This window comes from Corythoichthys intestinalis, chromosome 15 (genome assembly GCF_030265065.1).
Source record: "Corythoichthys intestinalis isolate RoL2023-P3 chromosome 15, ASM3026506v1, whole genome shotgun sequence".
Classification (NCBI taxonomy): Eukaryota; Metazoa; Chordata; class Actinopteri; order Syngnathiformes; family Syngnathidae; genus Corythoichthys; species Corythoichthys intestinalis.
The window spans coordinates 22,552,675-22,577,123 of NC_080409.1; the positions used below are offsets into that span (position 1 = coordinate 22,552,675).

Here is a 24,449-nt window from a genome sequence, read left to right on the forward strand (position 1 = left end):
GACAGACAAGACAGCAAAATTCTGAATACAGATAAAGGAACGATATCCCCCTTAACAACAACAAAAAACACACCGATGGGAGCAAAACAGACATAAAAAGAGTCAAAAAGAAAACAACTGGATCCACAGTTAAAAATTCACCATGCAAAGCAAATAGCTCACAGCAATATACTACATTGCAGTCTTATGTCAACTTTGAAATTGAAACGATATGGAGTGGAGTTAGTATTTATAAGGCTTGGTGAAATGTGCACATTTGAAGCATGTTGAGATCTCAGGCAACAACAAGCTTGGCAGTGTTTGTTACTTGTTAATTTATTTAAAATCATTTTTGTTCAATTTAAGATTTAAGTAGTACAAATGACACTTCGGTGGAATGTCACGAGAAAATCGACCTGCCCTGGAATGTAGTAAGAGCGCAGTAATGGACAGTAAAGTGTCTCATGTAAGGGTAGACGTGAAGCTTTCTAATGTTCAAAGCAACTGTGGTTGTGTAACAATCTCAATGAAGTATTTTATGCGGCACATGAGAAGCTGAGCCTGCTATTGTCTTGCATATAATTACTTGATTGCAGGATGCCGTGCCACTTTGTGAAAGCACACAGATATACGTAGCAATATCCTGCCTTTGATAGGTTCTGTTCAAACGGCAAATGCGGATGAATGCCGGATCTTCATGTTCAGCAATTAATTATATGTGATCTCTACGTAAATGAGACTCATGTTACATTCCATTTCTTTTGGGAACTCATTGGCAACACAGCAATTCACTGTTATGACTAGGGATGTCTTGATCGCATATTTTTCTACCCGAGTAAGAGTCACCTGATTTAAAGAATCTGCCGATAAAGAGTCCCGATCCCATACCGAAAAAAAAAGTGTTTTTTTTTTGTTTTGCTTTTATTTCCAAAACACGTTACAGTAATGTACTTTTTACGATACTCCCACTTTATCCGGGAGTGTTGCGGAGTATAAAACGTATATAATTTTGTATATTTTGGCAATGCCATTGTATTTCTGGATTATTTTGTTACTTTTCACCATTTAAAAAGTAAAAAAAAATAAATTAATGAATTAGACCTGAACGATATTTGAAAAAAAATAACATTGTGAGATACTACATTGCCAAGGCTCCACACTTACTTTTTGCATTGGTTGCACTGGTGCGCCTAACTTTTTTCTTAAGGTGCACCAGCTCAAAATGTAGGCGCACCCACATTTTTCATTGTATTACCTTTAAGGCCGTACTTTTAATCACTCTACATAAAATTTATATAATTCATCTTCTGAACCGCTTATCCTCACGAGGGTCGCGGGGTTTCTTGCATGTACAGCTCGTTTCAAATCACCCCACAGCATCTCAATGGGATTAAGATCTGGGCTTTGACTCGGCCATTCCAGAACTCTCCATTTCTTCCTTTTCAACCAGTCCTTGTTGGATTTACTGGTATGTTTTGGGTCATTGTCATGTTGCAGGGTCCAGTTTTGCTTCAGCTTTAATGTTTTTTCACAGATGATCTCACATGTTCCTTAAGCACCCTCTGATACTTGATAGAATTCATGGTGGATTCTGTGATCGTGAGCTGGACAGGTCCTGCTAAAGCAAAGCATCCCCAAACCATGACACTTTCACCTCCATGCTTCACAGTTGGTCTGAGGTTCTCTTCCTGGAATGCTGTATTGGGTTTACGCCTCCTCTGTTCTGGTGTCCAAATAATTCAATTTTAGATTGTCTACATTCACTCTGGCAAACTTCAGTCTGGCCGTCATGTTCTTCTTGGAGAGCAAATGTTTCCTCCTTGCAGACCTCCTATGAATGTTAAACTTGTGAAGTCTCTTTCTGATTGTAGAGGCATGCACTTTCACATCAACAGTAGCAAGAGCCTGCTGTAGGAAATCTCGTAAGTCGGGTACGTCATCACTCGGGGACTACCTGCATTCACTCACTTGACACTCCTGCCTCAAAGGCGGTTTCATAAAATTTAATTCAGGCATTTCTCCTTAAATAAATCATTCACTCACTTGATGCAAACACACTAACATGGCGCATCAAGTTTGGAGGAGGTCATCGTCCTATTGCAGATAACAGGAGGCAACGCAAAACGATAGAAAAAAACAATTGAGAAACAGGCGAAGAAGCCGACATTTACCAGCGAACTAGCCCGTCAAAGTGCCTTTCGGCCGGCTATACTGCAATCAGCGACGGGGCCAGGAGTTCGCAGGGCAGTAAGGTGTCCCCCCCAAAAGCCAGAAACTGGTCTTGTGACAAATGTATTGTACTAAACCACAACAAATTTACACGCATATATTTAAATTAGGGCTGTTAAACGATTAAAATTTTTAATCGAGTTAATCACAGCTTAAAACTTAATTAATTGTAATTAATCGTAATTCGAACCATCTATAAACTATGCCATATTTTTCTGTAAATTATTGTTGGAATGGAAAGATAAGACACAAGACGGATATATACATTCAACATACTGTACATAAGTACTGTATTTGTTTATTATAACAATAAATCCACAAGATGGCATTAACATTATTAACATTCTTTCTGTCAAAGGGATCCACGGACAGAAAGACTTGTAGTTCTTATAAGATAAATGTTAGTACAAGTTATAGAAATTTTATATTAAAACCCCTCTTAATGTTTTCGTTTTAATAAAATTTGTAAAAATTTCAATCCAAAAATAAACTAGTAGCTCGCCATTGTTGATGTCAATAATTACACAATTCTCATGGTGCTTAAACCCATAAAATCAGTCGCACCAAAGCACCAGCAGAGGACGACAAAACTCCAAAAAACACAAGTAACAAGTGGCCATGACACTGTGCTGTCATTTTAATCTGTTTGAGCGGGCCATGTGCGTTAATTGCGTCAAATATTTTAACGTGATTAATTAAAAAAAAAAAAAAATTACCGCCCGTTAACATGATAAATTTGACAGCCCTAATTTAAATGATGCTTTATTTATATATTGTATGCTTAATGCAGAACCAGGACGTGACAACATCTAGATGCCTTCTCTTAGTTGCTTAGCGCTCCCGATATTTGTAGAAAGGTAAATAATAAGGCCTGGTGTGACGTCAAACCGTGACCAACTTGAAAACCTAGCTTTTGCAGAATTAATTCACTTGCAAACGTGCAATCAAATTAAAAACCACACTCCCATCTCGATCTATCTTATGCATGAAAGTTCAAAATATTGGAAAACGACTTTAGTCCGTCTTTAACAGCCGACAAGACACAGTTCATTCAAGGACATGTAGGAACCAAGGTAAATGGAAAGGTTTCAGCGTAAGCAACTTTCACTTCGTGTGTGCGTGTTTATGCATGGGATGAGGGTGGAGATGCATGTTGCCTTCCCCTCAGGATAAATGGCATTACATCCAGTCTACACGGCAGACCTACCTGTCAACCTACAAAGCGCAAGGAGCGCTCAGACAGCCTGTGGATGTTGGCCAGAGCACCCACATGGCCAGATGACGGACACGTGCATGGATGCACAAACACACATCAACAAAAACATGGACTTGACAAAAAACAATCTTGATTGGGCACAACATTTTGTGGTATCACGGTAGCACGTATATATTCACCATAACAATTTTGCTTCAATTCAAGTACAGTAAATGGATATTTTACATGTTTAGTGATGATTGCCAAAGAAAAAAAGAACAAATTGTGAACAGTTAAAACATTTTTTTTACCTTGTTGGTGAGTAACTGGCACACCTGTGGGACGTAGTCAATCAAGCATCCTCCACTGGGGAATGCTGGAATATGTAGTGCAGAGGCACCTCCCAGGGCACTGTTGAAAGAAAAGGGACAGAACACTTCATATTTAGGAGTAGGGGTGTGACAAAATATCAAAATGGTGATATACCGTGATACTTTGTATCCCAAAAGGTTATCGATAATCTCCTGTCAAGAATCGAGATATCGTTTTAAAAAGGTGTCAATGTTTAAAAAAAAAAAAAAAAAAGAAAGAAAAAAAAAAAAAAGAACCATCAAGTTACTACCAAATCTTCCACCATAATAGTGTCTCAGTTAACGCTAAGGCTGCCACTGACGGTGCTCGACGCCCAATCCATTTAGACTGGGAACATTTGTTCATTCAAAGCTAGAGCATTCACAGTCATTGAGTCCGATTTTCAGGGCATTTACAGGTCACTTGCTGTTCATTTTAGGGCATTTACAGGTCATTTCCTGTTGAGTTTGAGTCACTGCTTATTTATTTGGGTGATTCCCAGGTCACTTCTAGTTCTGTAACTCAAAATAAACAGGAAGTGACCCATAAAATACCCCAAAATCAACAAGAAGTAACTGAAAAATCAACAGGTAAATGACCTTAAATGGCCCTAAATTACCTCATTGCCTGGCATTGGCTGCCACTGACGGCCATTGACGTTCAATCCGTTTGAAGTGGGAGGGATGGCAGCGAATAAACGAATGTTCATTCGCTGCCACCCTCCCATTTCAAAGGGATTGGACGTCTACTAGTGATAAACTCATTCCAATTCACAGCAGAAGCTCGTTTTTCTGTTTATTAGTTGGTCAGAAAATCATTCTAGGATATTGTACAAATGTATCAATAATCGTTGTATCGCCATATCGTCAGATCATCGTTATCGTGAGCTTTGCATCGCAAATCGTATCGTATCGTGAGGTACCAAAAGGTTCCCACTCCTATTTAGGGGAGCAGGTGACCTTTGCTGACCATTCAACAGAACAAAGTGTTGCAAATCGTATCGTATCGTGAGGTACCAAGAGGTTCCCACTCCTATTTAGGAGAGCAGGTGACCTTTGCTGACCATTCAACAGAACAAAGTGTTATGCAATGGAGACAAAAACTGAGCGATCAACGACTCAACTCAGGCTTCTACCTTTATTCTCCTTCACTCACTGTTTGTACAGAAATCATATCTGTTTTGTAGCACAGCTCTACTGTATTAGCGATTAGTCCATGCCTGTTTAATCACAAACTCTGTTGCTGCAGCTCCCATATGACTAACCAACCGAGGTGGTCCCTCATTTTTCTCTCCTCTAGGGCAAAATAAAAATGGAATACCCAGAGGACGAGTTAAAGGTCTGGAAGAGCCGCTTACTGGCTTTTAATGCATTTTCTGCTGCTGCTTTCTATTTTCATCATATTCTTCATTATAGAAGGATTGTCACAGGCCATTTAGAAATTATATGTCACTTTTAAAGCAGCATTAGCAGCAGCAGCACAGCAGCAGCAAAAAATACTATTGTGGTTAACAATCCATTTCAGGCTGTATAAATATAACACCCTGCAACATTACACTAAATGTCACATTGCATATACATGGGATATACTGTATTTGCCCCCCCCCCCCAATATGAATTAGTTAATTAACCATTAGTTTTATTAATTAGTTAACCAATTAGAGTAACCCCTTTTCACAGGTCAGAAATGATCCTACGACTTCCCCACGATCAGTAATGCATTGGTCTATCATAGTACTTTCCCACATTTTTCTTATCTTGAGTCAGCAAAATCCTGAGGTCAAATCAGTTCTAAAGAACTGCATAAATATCTAAAACTATGATAGTGGGAGTAATAGGGAGGAAGGTGGAGCACAGAATCATCTGTTTTACCTTACAGTCACGACCCAAATTTTTATGGGAAACAAGTTGGAATACAGTTCAGTAAAAGGTCAGTGGTGACTAGACTCATAGTTTTGACTGGAGTTGATGCAACTCTGAATACTCCTCTTTGTCAAAATCTGCTGGTTCCTCCTCTGCTCCTTAGTCAAGTCGTCATCACATTACACCATGCACGGTAGTTTAACCTCAGTCTTCAGAGGGTGTTTTAAAAAAGCAATCGTGCATTCTGGTATAAAGAGGCTTTTTGTCTTTTCTGAAGGATTTCAAAGACAGTATGCATTTACAATAGGCTTTGTGCAAGTAATTACCATTGGCCTGTGAATTTTATCATACACCAACCAACATTCGATTGGAAATTGCTCACAGCAGTGAAAAGAGAAGCCTTTGAAAGGGAAAATCTAAATAATGCCCATCTATCCACCCACAGTTCTAAGAATAGCGTTGTATCATTCAAATGGAAATGTAGACCTAGGAACAAAATACACAGCAGTTTTTCATCACTCATTTGTGTCAAAGGGTTACATGATTTGCTTTTAGACCCTTCTTTCAAAAAGAGCCTAATTAGTGACCATTTGAACAAGTAACAGAAGTTCAACAGAATCCAAGACTTGAACTAAAATCAATTCACGTACATTCTCTGAACTGTAATGTTTAAAAAATCATTTTTTCTTTTAATTCAATACATCAAAAAGACAAAAAAAAATCAACACGTCAACATTTCAACTTCAACATTTTAGATCCCAGAGAATCAAAAGTGACACTTACACACTTAAACTGCTTCTAATTACAACACAAATCAATGACTGACAGTTTAAAAAGAGTTCCTTAAATCATCACGTCATTTTGAGGCTGCAAATTGGGAGAATCATCTGTAATTTCAACATGTAATTTTGGAATAGGGCAAAATTGATGTTTAAAATGGTCACGTCATTGCCATAGTGATCTCCGGTTTTACAAACTGATGCTTTGATGATCTCCTGTTTTATAAACTGATACTTTGATGATCTTGCATTGTAGCATTAACTATTAAAGGGACCTATTAAAAGAGATTAAGGGGCCGTTTACATGGTGACTCTCCGAGAAGACGAAAAATTTCATGTTTGCATTTATATGGTTCCGTCTCCATTCGAACCATGTCGCAATTCTGCATGAAAACGATGTAGTATTCATGCCAGGCCCTAGGGGGCAGTGCAGATTTACAAGGTGACAGCGAATAATGCACTTTGACCTCCTCAGCCTGGAAGACATCATGCCCGGATTGCCCACCTACTCCAAGCAATGGCATTTTCTTTTGTTCAAAAAGGCACAAAAATGGAAACATTCAACATATTTACATTAAAAATATTATAAAAACAGTAAGTTAAAGCCGACGTTCTGCCATTTTTTTTTTTTTTTTAATGTTTAGTAGCCCGCTGCGCACACCCAATGTGACGTGTACGAGTGCTGACGTTATCGGCGTGGTCCCGCGCCACGGGAGCTTTTGATATGCATGCGGAGGTAGCCCCCCTCAATCGAATTCTTCCACTTTGGAGGCAGGATACCAAGGTTTGCGTCTTTGCCTTCCATCTTCGCCGACACCATACGAACGCGAGGCCACTCCGCAACACAGTCATTGCGTTTTCGTGTCGCCATGTAAACTGCCCCTAGGCCACTCAATATGCAGCTTTGTCATCTATTTGCATATAAAGATGATTAACCTTTAAACAGTTGAAAATATTTCAATTACAATCTTTTACAAGCACGAATGACAGATAATTAGTTGCGTCGCTGCTGTATGAAGTGTGTCAGAAATATTTCAGGGTTGGTGTCACAAAAGACATTCCTTTCAAATCCAAATCTTGACGTTGTCCTCATCTTTACAACAGATCAGTTAATGGGGGGGGGGGGTATGAGTTTGGAAAAGACACACAAAGCCACGGTGGCTGAGTAGGAGGGTTGCTGCATTATTCCGGTGTGAAATGTGTGTTAGGTTAGTTAGGGAACACTCAGATGAGACTAATATATGGTACCTTAATTTGCTCTCTTCACTGTGTCTTGGTTGGTAAATAAAAATATTCCCTAGTCCACTTGAGTGCTTACAAATGGGTGGATACAAAATTGTTTGACTTTTCCACCGCCTAACCCTAACTTGACTGGTGACATGGCTTTCACCACCAGGCACAAAGGCCGGGTGCCTTACACGACCCCTCTGAGCAATGCGGCTTACTGTATGACATATTTACAGTAGCAATGTGCATGAACATATGAAAACAAACACAAACACACTCATGCTCAATGTGACAGGGTTGCCTGTGACTTCATCAACCAGAGAGATTATGTTCTGTGACTCAGGTGGATGGTGACGAGGCTTAGCTTGCTTGTTTATGGGAGGATTTGTGTGTGTGATATGTGTGTATACAGTGACAGTGTGAGAGCAGTTAAAAGCTTAGTTGCAAAGGTGGCAGACATGAATCATGAATCAACCAATGTGAAAGATAACGCAAAGGAAATTCGGATGCCCTCTCAAAGCAGCTACATTTCCTTGTAGATTACTTCTTTCTAAACTAAAACCGTGTGCCCCCGCCAGTAGAACTTACACTGTACACAAATGATGATGAATGAATTCATAGAGAAATAAAAGAGTTCGATTAGGTACATTTAAACAGACTTTGAAGGTGTTCCTTGCTAGTGTTCCGATGTGATATTTTTCCCTCTAAAAACTGAGTCTTTGTTTGTATGAATTTAGATAATGCTATTGAAATTTGTAGCTTTTTTTGTACAAGTAATATCTGAAAAAAAGAAGAGAGGACATAAATTTAATTGACTCTTTCATTTGGATAATTGTCTGATGATGTCAAGTCTAGTGTAACATGTGATTCCTTGGTTTCTTCCTCTACCCTGCAAAAAAGGTTGTATTAACAGGGTGTGTGCATGATGTGGGACACAAGTTCCATAAATAATATTTCCTATTTAAAATAGGAAGTTTTGTATGCTTTAAAACAAATTATCCATAGATGTGAATGTGTGTGTATATGTGAACTGTGCTTAGCTGGCAACCAGTTCAGGGTATACGCCGCCTCCTGCCCATAAACAGCTGAAGAGAGACACAGTAGATGAATGAATGAACGATTGAAAACGAAGTAAAGTTTTCCCTCAAAGACTAAAATTATTATCGGAAAATCATCTTTGTGGCTACTGGCCTTAATTGTGGGAGGACTGGGGGAAGTCAGTTCATGGTTTGGCATCCCATAGACCAGAAACACTAACATAAGTGGCACCCATAAATGGAAGTGTCCTTGGCAACCATAGAATAATAATAGACGCTTAACTCCGTTTGATGAAAATTACCAGGTAGCTGAAAACATATATAATACTTTTTTGTTGATGCTTGATTATTAAGCATAATAAGTTTAAGGTAAGGAAAGACAAATGTATTTATAAAGCACATTTCAACATAAGATAGTTTAAAGGCCTTTACACTACACGAAAATAAAAACAATTGAAACAGGAAAAATAAATAAAACAAAGACATGAATAAAAAGCAAGTCATATAACTTAGTATAAGGGCAGTTTAGAATATGCTGTGGTAAACAATAGCATTTTTAGCCCTGATTTAAAGGTACTAACGGTTTGAGCACACTTCAAACCTTCAGGTAACTTGTCTCAGAGGTGAGAGGCATAGTAACTGAATGCTGCCTCACCCTACTTGGTTCTTGTTCTTGGAACACAAAGCTGAGCGGTTACGGACGACCTTAGGGGTCTCGATGCTTCATAGGGGTCCAACAAATCAAGCATGTATTTTGGCCCAAGGCTATTAAGTGTTTTCTAGACCAGCAGTAGTATGTTATGGTCTATTCTGGTCTAAGCCAGTGTAACGATTTCACAACTGGTGTAAAATGGTCCAGTTTCCCGGTATTTGTAAGGACTCAGCATTCAGTATAAGATACAGCTTCCTGACTGATTTTTAATTAAGACCTGTAACTATACCATTAAAATATTCCAATTTACTAAAATGAATGCATTGGTAAGTTTTTCCATGTCTTGTTTGGACAAAAGCCCCTTATTTCTGGCTATATACTGTATATGTTTTCACTTTAGATGTCTTGTTTTGGTCTAAGTCAATAATTATGCCAATTTGTGGCTGTAAGTGACATTGCGGCAATGTTAGTGCTGATCTTTGACCGTCACATTTTTGGCACATGCTTAAGCTTTCTGAGCTATGCACGTCATAAAAATACAGCATTTCCTCCCCTACTTGTTTCTCCTTAAATCTACTCATATGCAAAGCATTGCCTGCACAAGGCAATCGTGTTGCTGTAAAGGTTGAGCACTCTGCGAACTGTTCCACGATCTCATCAGGTGATAGATGGGGGATCACTATGTATATATATATATATATATATATATATATATATATATATATATATATATGTATATATATATGTATATATATATATATGTGTGTGTGTATATATATGTATATGTATACAGTAGGCAGGACACCTGCCTAAGACTTTTTGCACAGTACTGTATATATATTTTTTTAATTATTAAATTTATTAGGATCATGGAAGCTTCCACTTGGGGAAAATATATACATACAGTATAGCCTGCCTTCAGAACTGCCTCAATTCTTCGTGGCATAGATTCAAAAAGGTGCTGGAAGCATTCCTCAGAGAGTCTGGTCCATATTGACATGATGGCATCACATAGTTGGTGCAGATTTGTCGGCTGCACATCCATGATGCGAATCTCCCGTTCCACCACATCTCAAAGATGCTCTATTGGATTGAGATCTGGTGACTGTGGAGGCCATTTGAGTACAGTGAACTCATTGTCATGTTCAAGAAACCAGTCTGAGATGATTCCAGCTTTATGACATGGCGCATTATCCTGCTGAAAGTAGCCATCAGAAGTTGGGTACATTGTGGTCATAAAGGGATGGACATGGTCAGCAACAATACTCAGTTAGGCTGTGGGGTTCCAACGATGCTCAATTGGTACCAAAAGAGTGCCAAGAAAATATTCCCCACACCATTACACCACCAGCCTGAACCGTTCATAGGATGGATCAATGCTTTCATGTTGTTGACGCCAAATTCTGACCCTACCATCCGAATGTCGCAGCAGTAATCAACTCATCAGACCAGACAACGTTTTTCCAATCTTCTATTGTCCAATTTCAATGAGCTTGTGCAAATTGTAGCCTCAGTTTCCTGTTCTTAGCTGAAAGGAGTGGCACCCGGCGTGGTCTTCTGCTGCTGTAGCTCATCTGCCTCAAAGTTCGACGTATTGTGCGTTCAAAGATGCTCTTCTGCCTACCTTGGTTGTAACGGGTGGTTATTTGAGTCACTGTTGCCTTTCTATCAGCTCGAACCAGTCTGGCCATTCTCCTCTGACCTCTGGCATCAACAAGGCATTCCCGCCCACAGAACTGCCGCTCAATGGATGTTTTTTCTTTTTCGGACCATTCTCTGTAAACCCTAGAGATGGTTGTGCGTGAAAATCCCAGTAGATCAGCAGTTTCTGAAACACTCAGACCAGCACTTTTGGCAACAACAACCATGCCACGTTCAAAGTCACTCAAATCACCTTTCTTCCCCATACTGATGCTCGGTTTGAACTGCAGGAGATTGTCTTAAACCATGTCTACATGCCTAAATGCACTGAGTTTCCGCGATGTGATTGGCTGATTAGAAATTAAGTGTTAACGAGCAGTTGGACAGGTGTACCTAATAAAGTGGCCGGTGAGTGTATATCGCAATGTTAATTTTTTTCTAATATCGTTCAGGTCTAATTCATTAATTTTTTTTTTACTTTTTAAATGCTAAAAAGTAACAAAATAATCCAGAAATACAATGGCATTCTATAAAATGATTGTATGGAAAGACATGCTTTTTCCCCATGCAAGTGCCATAAAATAAAATAGAAAAATCCAGAAGTTTTCAAGGAGACAAGGTGGAGGAAAAGTGACATGCTGGTGTGCCTTGAGTGGCTGAGATTGAGACGAGTACCAGAAATGGTGTTGAGTACTGTCATATGGGCTTGCAGGTTAGCACTAAATTTATTTGATCAGACAGGCAATTTTCAAACTGTGTCAAAACCTTGGAAAATATTTGATCAAGTTACAATGATTTTCAAAGGTTATAAAGGACCTTGACAGACTCTGGAGAAGGGACACACAAACTGTTCACCCACACACCGGCACATACACGCAGGCATCCAGAACACACAAACATGCGAGCCGGCACCTAAAGGCAAATGCAGATACACAAACATTAGTGCACTGCAGCCTAAAACTGTCTCTCTGTGTTGAGTTTTCTGGGCTCCTAAATCTGGTTTGGGGGCAGAGACGGTGCCCACTCGATTCTTTTATGCAATGCAGCAGGTTTTCTGGGGGAAGGATAGAAGGAGAAATGTATCCAACTCATCTCATGGGCATGGTAAAATCAGGTAAAAGTAAAAGATCAATGTATTTGCTCAGAAGATAGCTGTTGCAGGAACCACATCAGCAATCCTGCTAAGGAAAATTACTCCGCAAAGACTACAGTATATGGCATTTCGGCTACATTAATGTACCTCTTCTCCGTATTTGTTCTTGCACGGGGGAGGGGGCCGTGTAATGTTGTAAACTACGGACCTGCCACTTAACTTAGACTGGTGTCACTGTATAATAATCGGATACAAAGGAAGTGACATCACGGAGCGCGCCATCATCATTTTTAGGCTGGCATTACGGCATTGTAAACATTGGTGGCGAACGATAAACACGTGGCATTCATGCTCCTCTTTTCTTTTCCACAGCCATTGTTTACAGTTTAGTTTATTAGAACAGGGGACCTGTAGAGCCTACCCACCGACGTCATAAAACCACGTGCTCGCTATATGGTTCCGCCCACTTGTCCATCATTTTGTCTCTGTATTAGCATTGGTTTCAATTGATCGAGGAATTTAAAATGCATTTCATGGAAGACCCGGTGCTTTCTGATGCCGTAAACTCACTGGATGTGTTGCATAAAAGGCGTTATGTGGAAAAGCTTCGTTCTATACAGTCGCCAGATCCATATTTGATGCCTAAATCGATGATTTTTGACCGGCTGCCTTCGCCGTCTCTGCCTGACCCTGATATTTACAACTATCTTGTCCACACAAAATCAGCCTATTCTCACGAAAGTTTGAAAAACTTTAAGAGCTTGGAGGCTTATAAATGCTACATTGCTGGTTGGGTGAAACAGGTCCTCGTACACGAAAATTCGGCAGGAATCTTGTGCTCAGAAGGTGAGTTACGAAATTTTCAATTCAAAATCTTTTGTTCTTGCTAACATCCACTGTCAAGTCTAATGTATTTCATGTCATTTGTCAATGGAGCTAGGGCTTTTAATGTTTATATGGTTTAGCGATAGCACTTTCACGACATACATACGTGTATGTTGTCGGCGATTAGCCTAGCAATGATCTTAATTGTGGTTATTTGTCAGCCCCGTAGACGAGGCCAGTTTCTTTCACTTGGTACCAGCTAAATATTATTCAAGAAATAACGATGGTGGAAGAAAGGGAAGTCACAAACATCTTGAATTTGAAACTATGTCGTACTACGCCGTATGTTGTCGGCGATTAGCCTCGCAATGATCTTAATTGTGGTTATTTGTCAGCTCCGTAGACGAGGCCAGTTTCTTTCACTTGGTACCAGCTAAATATTATTCAAAAAATAACGATGGTGGAAGAAAGGGAAGTCACAAACATCTTGAATTTGAAACTATGTCGTACTACGTCGTATGTTGTCGGCGATTAGCCTCGCAATGATCTTAATTGTGGTTATTTGTCAGCCCAAAACCCCCTAAGTATATCTTAAATGCATCTTACCGGATATAAAATGACTACTACATAGTCTGTGGTGATTTTTTGGTGCCCAGTTTTCACGTCGAATTGCAGCCGTCCATTTCGCTCTCCTCTTTGGATCCCTCGGAATACGGTAAAACTTCAAGTCTCTCCTTCCATCTTCTCTGTTAGTGCAACCAACAGCCACACACGCCTTCACCATTTTGATTATTAATGTTAAGGAGCAGAAAAACACGCCGTAAATAGGAGAAATGTACGTAGCCGTAACAGGTTAACACTATGTTTTGACGGACAAGTGGGCGGTACCATTCAGGAGAGCGGAGCTGTGACGTCACGTGGGTAGGGTCTATATCTCGCGAGCCATATTTGGTTCTTGATAAGTGCAACTGGCTTTCCACCAACCCTTAATTTTAAATGTGGAATGGGCCTGCTTGCTTGACATGAACGAGCTATGATGAGCTGATGGTGCATTCACACATTTTTTTTGGACCTCCAAACGTACGTTGCAGTACAGTAATATGCTTAAATTCGGGGTCAATTGGTGGTCCTCCCTTTGCGTATTGAAGGGAGATGGGTGTACACAGCTCGTCTTGAGAGTGAAGTCTTAGCTCAGCCAGCAGCGGGGCTGATCCCTACCAACTCAATACCAACCAAACTAAAGTATATAAAAAATGCGTAGGTGAAAATTAAACCACAAAAGTGAACTGCGTGGTACTCCAAGTCACAGAGATGTGCGATCAGTGTAAGTGACTTTTTCACCAGTAAAAACTTACGCCACTTCCAGGAGAGTGAGACTCACAAAATGGCTGTGCTGAAAAGCTCTGCCTGTCTCAGCCACTGTTATGTACATGTGCCTTGGTTATGGTTTACCCTTCCAGAAAATATGTGCAGCGCCACACCATGTTTCACTTTGTTTTTTTCCATGTGGGGAGTGCGCAACTGAGCAACAATTGTAGCATCCAGAGTAACGATGTAAGGCTTCCATTGTTGTTTTCTCAAGATTTATATCAATCACAAATCGACGACTGCTCGTAAAAGCTGAGCATGCCCTCACACTCCCTCTCGCATTCAAATGCATTAACAATTAAAAAAAAAAAAAAAAACAGCTAACAAAACGGAGGTCCCGACCCGTGGTCTAGCAGGTGTGGTAATCTCGACATTTCCCGCCGGCGAGTAATGAGTTTCCGGATCAGAGGTAAACCACGCGTATGATTACGTAATACATGAGGCTGCTCCATTAAAGTGCATGTGACACGAAAAAGCATGTTTATTTCATAATACATGTGGTATTTTATGCTCCTGAATGATATGGACCGCTTGGATGTGTGTGGAAGCGATCGCTATATTTATTTAGTTTTTTGACTCCCGCGCCATGAAAATGAGTGACTTCCGGCTTCGGTCTTGCATTGAGGAGGAGGGCGCTGTGACGTGTACGGGAGAAGGACTCCTCTTCACTATACAGCCTACTGTTGTGTATGAGGACTAAGGATTCAGCTGATTTTTCGGATTAATATGTTTATTTTTCGCATCACGCCAGCCAAACGGCTGCAGAAAAATCTTGCTGTATGACAGAGAGGCGTGTGCACCTTTTTGGAGTTTCAAAAGGTTCCCATTCACCGTGGATATTGGCCAAAACAAACACTACTACTGGGGGACCATTGGACTTACGAGGAAGTGAGTAAACATCTTGTTTTGTTTTATGTCAAATACAAATACAGCGATTACAAAGTAAACACTACAAACTTTCTTTAAATAAAGAACTACTTACGTTTGATCATTGATAGGCATGTAAAAAGCTCTCCTCATGCACATTAGCTGCACGTTAGCTGCACAACAACTGCAGCCGCCCTCCTCCGGGGAACGAGCTGTAAATTGCTCTCTGCCGGGCGGTTTGCCGATCCACGAGGACAATCGACAACCCTGTCGTCATGTCAAAGAATCCTGGCTAGTTATGTGTGATTTTCCGCTTCAAAGACTTTGAAACATCACTCGGTTCGGGTTAGCATGTCGGCTAGCTGTCACGCCTCTTGGTTTGTTTACATTCTCCGAAGCCGGGGAAGGGAAATGACATATGTCCGATTTAGGTGTCATAAAATATCGTTCGGGAGGTGTGACCAGGCGTGAAAATGGGTCAGGGGTTAAAAAGGTGAGAAGGGTGTGGAGGAAATATGTTCCAGTACACTGTATTGTAGACCCCAACAAAATATTGAGCTCTGTCGACCCACACTGTGTTTCAGCAGGGCCATGCAGAGACCGGTGGAGGGGCGGGTGCTCGTAGATCAAAAGGAGCACATGAACAAGTATTTAACCCTTTAACACCGAACGTGTCGGCAGCGACGCGTTTACGCATATCGTCTTTGAAGCTTCGTCACGCTGTAATTACATCACCCACGTGCTGCTGGTTGGTCTCGTTTGAAAGTGCGGAAGTTGATGTCCACACCAGTTTTTATTTGAAGTCAATCGGCTGAGAAAAACGGGAGATAATGTCATTTGAATTTTATAGTTTTATTGCACTCATAAATATACATTAAAACGCTGCATGGACCATGTATCCATCTCCACATTGTCATCATTTCTTGTCCTTTTTCAAAAGCGAAAGCTGCACAAAATACTACTTATCCCAAGAGTCGTTGTGATGTCAGGAAGGACGAACCGAATGTGATCATTTTTAATAAATTTCCGAGCGAGGCGCCAACTATTGAAAGGGAGGCATGCGAAGCAAGTAGCGGCCGGTGACGTGACGAAAAATGCACAACACCGGTTGGTTTGAGCGAGCGACTTTGAAACGTGCAGAATGAATCTAAAACTACATTTAGCACAAGCTAATGCATTATTTCATTAACTGAAGGAAGAAGATGAGACGTATTTGTCGTTGTTTTCCTCTGATGAATCGGCGTCTCGGCGAGTAGAAGTGACAGCAGCGCGCTAAAGAGTAGGCTGTGTGACGTTGTGTGTGACGCAGCTCCGTGACCTGTTCAAGAAGTTTTATTGAGTGCGCAAAAAAAAAAAATAAAAAAAATAAATAAATAAAAAAAACTTTATTGGGTCGCATGCCTGAAAAATCCAAGAAATTTAACTACTTGTCAATATTTTTTAAAATACTTTTTTTCAATGTTATATATATTTTTTCTTCACTATAATCTTTTCAATTTTTACGTAGATGTGCGTGCGAGAAGCTTGATTGCATGTACGTATATACTTTTGATAAGGTGATGGGTACAACACCTAACTTCACAAAGCGATATCTTCCAAACCCTTTTTGTGTTAGATGATATATACACATTTTTTTCTCACTATTTTGCACACTATATAGCCTGTTTTGACCATAGTATGTGTAAAGGCCAAAAACGCCTATGACCATACCTGCTGTTTGTGTTGAATTGTCAAACATAAAACTATTCAATCTTATTTTTTTCTATTGAATGTTTATCCTAACAAGTTGAATAAATATTATCAAGCTTCAAAACGGTTGGTCGAGCATGTTTGGTTGTCAATGGGACGCCAACTTTACAAATTTTGAAAAAAGATTTTGGGATTTTTTTGTCTTTTTGGGTCCAAAATGTGGATTATAATTGGTCAGTGAAGAAAACAACAGTTCAGACATGAAGTTCAAGGTGTCCTGAAAAAAGGGACCCAATTTGGCTATTGTAAACAATTTTTTCTTTGAAATATAAAGGCAACATCAAATGCATGCAAATTCGGCCAAAATAGGCTTAGGTGTTAAAGGGTTAATACACCTTAAAACAACATAACTTAAATTTTAACCAGCTTTAGATAATAATTGGCTGCGACTGTGACATACTTTAATTGGGAGGGGGCAACAGTGAATAGAAATCAAAACTGTCATCAACACTTTCTGGCTGTGACTCAGTCAGTCTGCCTCTTTTCTTCCTTCAAAGTCTGCATCAAAACTTCCTTCTTTAACTTGTTCATCTGAGAACAAACCACATCAGATGGTCACTGAGCCACCAACAGCACAGTTTTCTTAAAACTATTATTTCATTATTATCCATACTTAACAACTCTAGCACCTAATGATTAATAAAGCAATGACATAAAAATCTTATAGAAAAATAACATTGTAATTGTGTTCATAATTGGATTTAATACCCGACTATCCTTGCAAACTTGTTCTTACCAGGTCTGCTATTCACCCAGCTGATGAGGTATCCACTGCCTTTAGCAGCCTCATCTAACTCCTTTTTTTATCCCTCAATCTCCCTTCCCTACGACGCATGTCTATGTAATGAAATATAAATATTTAAAAAAACAAACAGACTCCCCGGTGGCTTTTAGTTTTAAAGCTTTCTTAATTTCTTTCTCACTCAATAACGATGGAGTTAGATTTGTGTTTTTATTATTCAATCAAAAAACAAAGTTACTTCTATCAAAAACAAAGTTGCTTCAATCAAAATACAGTATATACTTTTAATCCCAAAAAGTAGCTTCAATTAAAAAAAAAAAAAGTTTTTGATTGCAATAATAAATTTGAGACAAAAAAAGCATTTGAAAACTATTTTTCTTGATTGAAACAAATTTTTCCATTTAAGTAATGTTTTGCGTTTGGGCCACATTTTGGCTAGGACATTTGTGTCTTTATTATTCAATCAAATAAGTTGCTTCAAACAAAAAAATATATATAAAAAGAAAAACTTTGCACATGTGCCAATCACCGTTTACCAAAGCCTGAGAGGGTTTGAGTAGACTCACTATGAAGCTTTTAATAAAGCCAAGCATTTTCTAACTACTTTATTCTTGTTTAAAAATAATTTGGTGGGGCAGTAACATGTTTAAAACTTATCATAATTCTTACATTTTGAAGTGCTTGAAAACCATTTATAAATGATACTTTGGTGAAAAAAGTGAAAAAACATGTCTTATATATATGTATCTTTTTTCCAATGTAAAATCTGAATAAATGCATTGAACACGCACAAAAAAATGGGGGGGGGGGGGGTTTGGGGCGGTACTTCGCGGTTTTCACTTATTGCGGCGGGTTCTGGTCCCCATTAACCGCGAAAAACGAGGGATCCCTGTATTTCTGAAAAGCTTTAAGAAGCAGGACTCATTCCCACCACTCGTCGGGCCGCTGTTGTGCCGACACCGGCCGTCAGCTCAAATCCAAGCTCAAAATAACGCGTCTCCGGCAGACGACGGGAGCGATGTGAGGCGCCCACTCCATCCGAGAGAATGCCGCTTAATTTGACTCAACAGTGTGTTTCTTCGTTTATATTACCGCTAAATACACAAGCTTGACGCCAATTTAACGGGAGCTATTTTTTTTCATGGGAGATTTGGCTAGCTCTGGCAGTGTTCAACGCAAGCTGCAACGAATGGCAGTAACTTTTTTATATCGCAAAACGTGAAAACGATTTAAACCATTACTCACCAAATTCAATCTGCTGGCAAATACAGGCAAGTGTGTATGCTGCGCTCTGGTCTGCCCCGATGTGGATAAGGCCTGCTTTTTGTTTTCGCTGCTTTGCAATGCAACCGAAGGCTCTCCGAGCACTCCATGTACACGTGTAAGGAGTGCGCGCGTTTGGAATAATGGAACGCAGCTTGGGCTGATGATTGGTTCTCGTCAGCGAAGCATCTAGAAGGATTTGCTGACTGTGTTCTTAAGTGCTCAGTTTACGTACTAAGTTAATCACATGATGATAATAATAATAATTAAATAAAACCTCTCGACCCCCCCCCCCCCCCCTCCCAAAAAGAATTTCTCCTCGGATCTACGCAATTCACGTTGGTCGCCCTTTTTGACTTCAAAACGGCGAATTTCACCGAAAGGTGAGATTTTCATGCCTGGTGACAGTAAAGGTGAAGTTGGCAGTTTTGACCATTATGGAGTAATTTTGCCATGTCGTCCTGAATAAGTGCATTTTTATTATTTCATATTCCATTTAGCACAAGACTGTTATTTGTCATGACCATGCCATTTATTTAGCAGTTGGGGAAAATACTTGGATAAAAAGAATATCCTGTAAAAATTTTGAAGTAAAGAGACAGAAACAATGACATTTTGCAGATCTCTTCATCGCGTTTTCCTCGTTGTGAATAGTTCCCCCTCGACGGGCTGACTGGTCCTTCTCAAACCATTTATTTAGCTATTGGGGAAAAATACTTGGATAAAAAGAATATCCTGTAAAAATATTGGAGTAGAGAGACCAAAACAACGACATTTTGCGGCTCTCTTCGTCGCGTTTTCCTCGTTCTGAATAATTCCCCCTCAATGGGCTGTATAGTAAAACCGATGAGCCCATTCTCCCGCTGATGTCATCCACCTGTTGGGGACGCTTGAGCCCTATAATGGTAGGCGTGGCTAACCGGCAGATTAAAAGACTAATTTCTCGTCATCTGCGCTTTGCTAAATTGTTGTATATAGTCGAACCGTCTCAAAATATGATTCTAATTCACATAATAATGCTATTTAAGACTTTTTATTCTCCTGTCGTATGCTCTTTAAATTCAGGAGTACCTTGCAGAAGCACGGGGGGGCCTTAAACGCACCTTAAACGTAGTGCAGACAGGTATAAAGAAACAGTCTGCAAAATAACCGGGATAAAGTTATCCCTCCTGGTGTAGATGAAGTCTTAATTATGGCTGCTGAACGTTAATGCTCTGTCAATACAAAAGCATCGTATCATCTGAATATGACATCTATACAAAATGAGTTGGTTTCTCCTTTGCACTTCTATTCTTGTAAGGTTTTCAAAAAAATTTGGACTGACTGTTGAGATTTTTCTTTCTCCATTCATCAAAACGGATATCTAGGGACGTATGACACCAATTTGACAGGAGGATCTGGCTCACAATATTAATTGTAATTTATTCATAAGGTGCTTGAGGTCACTGACGTCATGAAAATCGCCTAGCCTACCTATCTTGGGGCACAATTATACTTGAACAAAAAAAAACAAAAACAAAAAAAAAAAGTGGATGTTACGTATAACTTATGATGTCCATTTTACATGCTTTGGCTAGCATCTCAATGTTCTTAATTAACATACACACATACACAAATACAACACAGAAAAAGCTAAACAACCTTGTCAATCCAGAAAATGCTCTAATCTAAGTGAGTAACCCATGATCCCCACGTTTTTTTGTGACTTGTTAAGGACGTTTATTTTTTGAGAACTTTTTTGTTGATCTCCATCCTTGGGGTACAACTATTGCAACAACCCCCCAGGGTTTTGTCTGTTTTAACCACTGTGCAAAGAGCTTTGGAAATCAACATATTTGACATTTTAGTGTGCATAGATTGGTGTTTTGGACCTCTATATAAATATTTATTTTTTGGACATAGGATGCAAACTAAAAAGTCGTTATGTGTGAAGTTCCATGGGTCAATGTGGAGTTTCCCTCAGAAAGCAGCCACCACTGTTGGCACATTTATGTTGGGAACAAAACAAAAATAAATAAATAAATAAAAAGGAGAAAAGCTTTTTTTCCCTACCTATCCCCAACTGCACACACTCTGGCATTTAACATCCTATTTGCTTATGAGCAGTTGATAAACATTATATAACATAAGAAACTTAAGCGATGTGCATTTTTTGTTGACTTTTCAAAAATCAATATTTGTTCTAGAAAAAGAAACGCATACAGTCCCATCAAAGAGATAATGGAGCGAGCTGCATATACAATGCAGCACCGGTAAAACTGTGGGTGTTTATCGGGTCACTTAAACATGTTTTTTCTTTCCTTGCTGTGAGGCCGAAAACATTACAGAGACGGGTTGTTTTAAGACGGGAAGAAAATATAGTGAGGGAGAGGAAGAAAGCGGGAGCCAGTGGGAATAGAAACATAGGTACAACGCAGTAGCTCAAGGGGGCATACAAGTTTTGTTCAGAGCTCTTAGATACAAGCCCCAACTGAAAAAGAATGACAGTAGGATATCAAACAACCGAGGAGTGAAGGAAGAGAAAAATGGAGAGATGGAAGGTAGACAAAATGAGAGAAAGGGAAACGCTCTCCTCTCTGGCGTGTTGATTTAAAAATAAATCATTGATTGTATGTATGTATGTACATATATATATATATATATATATATGTATATTGTATATAGTATTATTTTTCTTCACTGTGATTCCATTGAGTGAGCGACCTTGCTGGATAGAGCAGAGCGCTTTTCTTGCTTTTAAGTCCCACTCACTCAGTCGTTTCCCTTTGAGGATCAGCCAGAGGGATCAGCGAAGGAAAGAGAGTGATAGAAAATGGAGAGAGATGGCTAGAGAGGAAGCAGGCTGCAGACATAGAAAAAAAGGCAAAGAGGTGGTTAGAAAGATAAGGCGGGAAGTAAATTAAAAATATGAAATACAAATCAGGTAAATAAATAAATAAAATCAATTAACTGGCAATCAGAAAGCGAGTAGAGGGTGAATGCCAGGGAATAATGATGCACACACCTACAACCAATAATTTGGACAGTAAGTATACTGTAATAATTATTAGTTGATCATCGTGGCTATGAAAAAAATATTCCGTTCAAAACACTAGATTTCTAAATCCACAAAATAAGAACTGATTTAAACAATTCTAAGATGATACGATAGATACGAAAGGAAATAAAACTTCATAATTTACTATTTACGACAACTGGGTAAAATGCTCTATATGGCTGTGATATTAAAACCTTGCCAAAAAATACAGCAGACAGACATTTTCCTCTTCATCAGAGCCAATGTAGAGATAATGAGCATGCTACAAGACTAAACAGGGTCAGCAAGGACATGTAGGGAAACTAACAGGGCAAAAAATTTTTGCATAAACACATGTATGGTAAAAGGCGGGCTAACTTGCATTCCCATGTGAAATTAAGGAGCATCCATGATGAATAACAGCAAATGCAATCATGCACAAACTCGTACACACATGCAATCATTTGTTTTTAAACAACAGTGAAGACGCAGCCTCAGGTCATGAATTAACACACTCCCACACAGCTGACAAAAAGGTGCACAAAGCATGTAACTGGGTATATTCAGAGAGGGCCTTGATATGCATATGTGCAAATGTCTTTAGAGAAAGAGCTAACATTGAGCAGGAAGAGGAGGGTGGCAATGGCAAATGAGTTTGGCTCCAAGTGCTACTATGGAGCTTCTGCATTTGCACTGTTGCTTTTCTCATTTATCACCCCCTGCTTCAGCACCGTCAACCACCCTTTTTTCATAGTCCTGCGCCAGAGCTCTTCAGTTCAAACGCTGCACCACACTGCCTTTAGCCTCCTTCTGTCTCATCTCCTCATGTAACTGGAAGAGGAGGAGAGGCTTGAGCATTACAGCAAAAAAAGTAACATAAATGCAATGTATGTTGCAAGTGATAGCAAAATGCATATTTAAATAGGGCATAACCCCGTACAGGCAACACAAGCCAAAAATATGCATCTAATTAAAACCGGAAGGTTTGCTGTTCGTCAGGCAGTAATTAATAAATGCAAACTGGCCTCCTAATAAGCTACAGCTGCACACTAATCAGATCCCATACAGTAGCTGTACGAGAAGAAAGTCTTTACAAAAATTATAATGCTCAATTTATTAAAACTAATGAAATATATTGCACTTCTGCATAATTCAGTTTTTACCACTGAAAAAAAATTGCTGGTAGTGGCAATCAAAATCGCAAATTACAATGCTTTGAAAGGGATACTTTTTAATACAGGTTTGTATTCGATACAATTTGACATCATTAGCTTGACTTGTGTACTGTGATATTATTGTTACGATATATTACAACACAGAGTATGTGCATCATGGATGTACCAAAGTGGTACCTCTACATACGAAGTGAATTCGTTCTGGGACCTTGTTTGTAAGTCGAAATGGTTGTATGTCGAGCAGGATTTCCCTATAAGAATGCATTATAATTCCATTAATCCGTTCCACAGCCCGAAAACCTATACTAAATCCTTAATAAATACTGCTGTTACTAGAGATGTCCGATCACGTCATTTTCAAAGTATCGGAATCGGCAAAAAAATATCGGACATGCCTTGTTTTAACATATAGAAATTTTTTCATTAAATTGTTTTCTAATTGTATTTAACGTTACAGACACAATATGTCACACTCATCCAGAGTCTTTAGTTTAGACTTAAGGTAGGGTTATCAAATTTATCCCGTTAACAGCGGTAATTAATAAAAAAAAAAAAAATGATCACATTAAAATATTTAACGCAATTAACGCATGCGCTGCACGACCCACTCACGCATTGTCGCGTTCAATCTGTAATGGCGCCGTATTACCTATATATAGAGCCAAAAGGCCGCGTAAAATGAGTAGAGTGAATTTTGGCAGCCTTTGGAGCCTTTTTTTAATTGGCTAAAGCTTTACAAACCCTCCCTACGATTAGAAATATCGTGGGAAGCAATGTGGGGAAGAAAGGTAGTAATTGATCTTTTTCTTAACACCTTATGTTATTTCCCAACGCAGAGAAGATATATCAATTGGTACCACTACGCACAGTCATGGTTGCACTTCCCATCATGCATTTGGGCAGAACAGTTAAATGGCTACGGTATCATTTACTGAAAGCTCAACAAATACACTAGATGGGAATATTTAGTCACAATATATAAAGTCACATTTATCCTTTAAGAAATACAAGTCTTTCTATCCGTGGATCCCTCTCACAGAAAGAATGTTAATAATGTAAATGCCATCTTGAGGATTTATTGTCATAATAAACAAATACAGTACTAATGTACTGTATGTTGAATGTATAAATTCGTCAGTTTTATTCATTTTTTTCTAAATGCATTGCCAAAATGTATATGATTGGGAAAAATTATCGGGAATGATTGGAATTGAATCGGGAGCAAAAAAAAAAAAGAAATCGGATCGGGAAATATCGGGATCGGCAGATACTCAAACTAAAACGATCAGGATCGGATCGGGAGCAAAACAACATGATCGGAACAACCCTAGCTGTTACTATTGCAAATAGCAATTACAAAGAGCAAAACAAATACATTATGAATAAAAATCGGAATAAT

General features: G+C 39.2%; 1 protein-coding gene across 1 annotated transcript in view; it reads right to left on the reverse strand.

The window, feature by feature from the left end:
• babam2 (BRISC and BRCA1 A complex member 2) overlaps positions 1 to 24,449 on the reverse strand; it is a 113,020-nt gene that overhangs the window by 11,649 nt on the left and 76,922 nt on the right. The window contains exon 8 of the mRNA XM_057859411.1: positions 3,715 to 3,814. Coding sequence (XP_057715394.1) covers positions 3,715 to 3,814 — 100 coding nt within the window. The remainder of the gene's footprint in view (positions 1 to 3,714; positions 3,815 to 24,449) is intronic.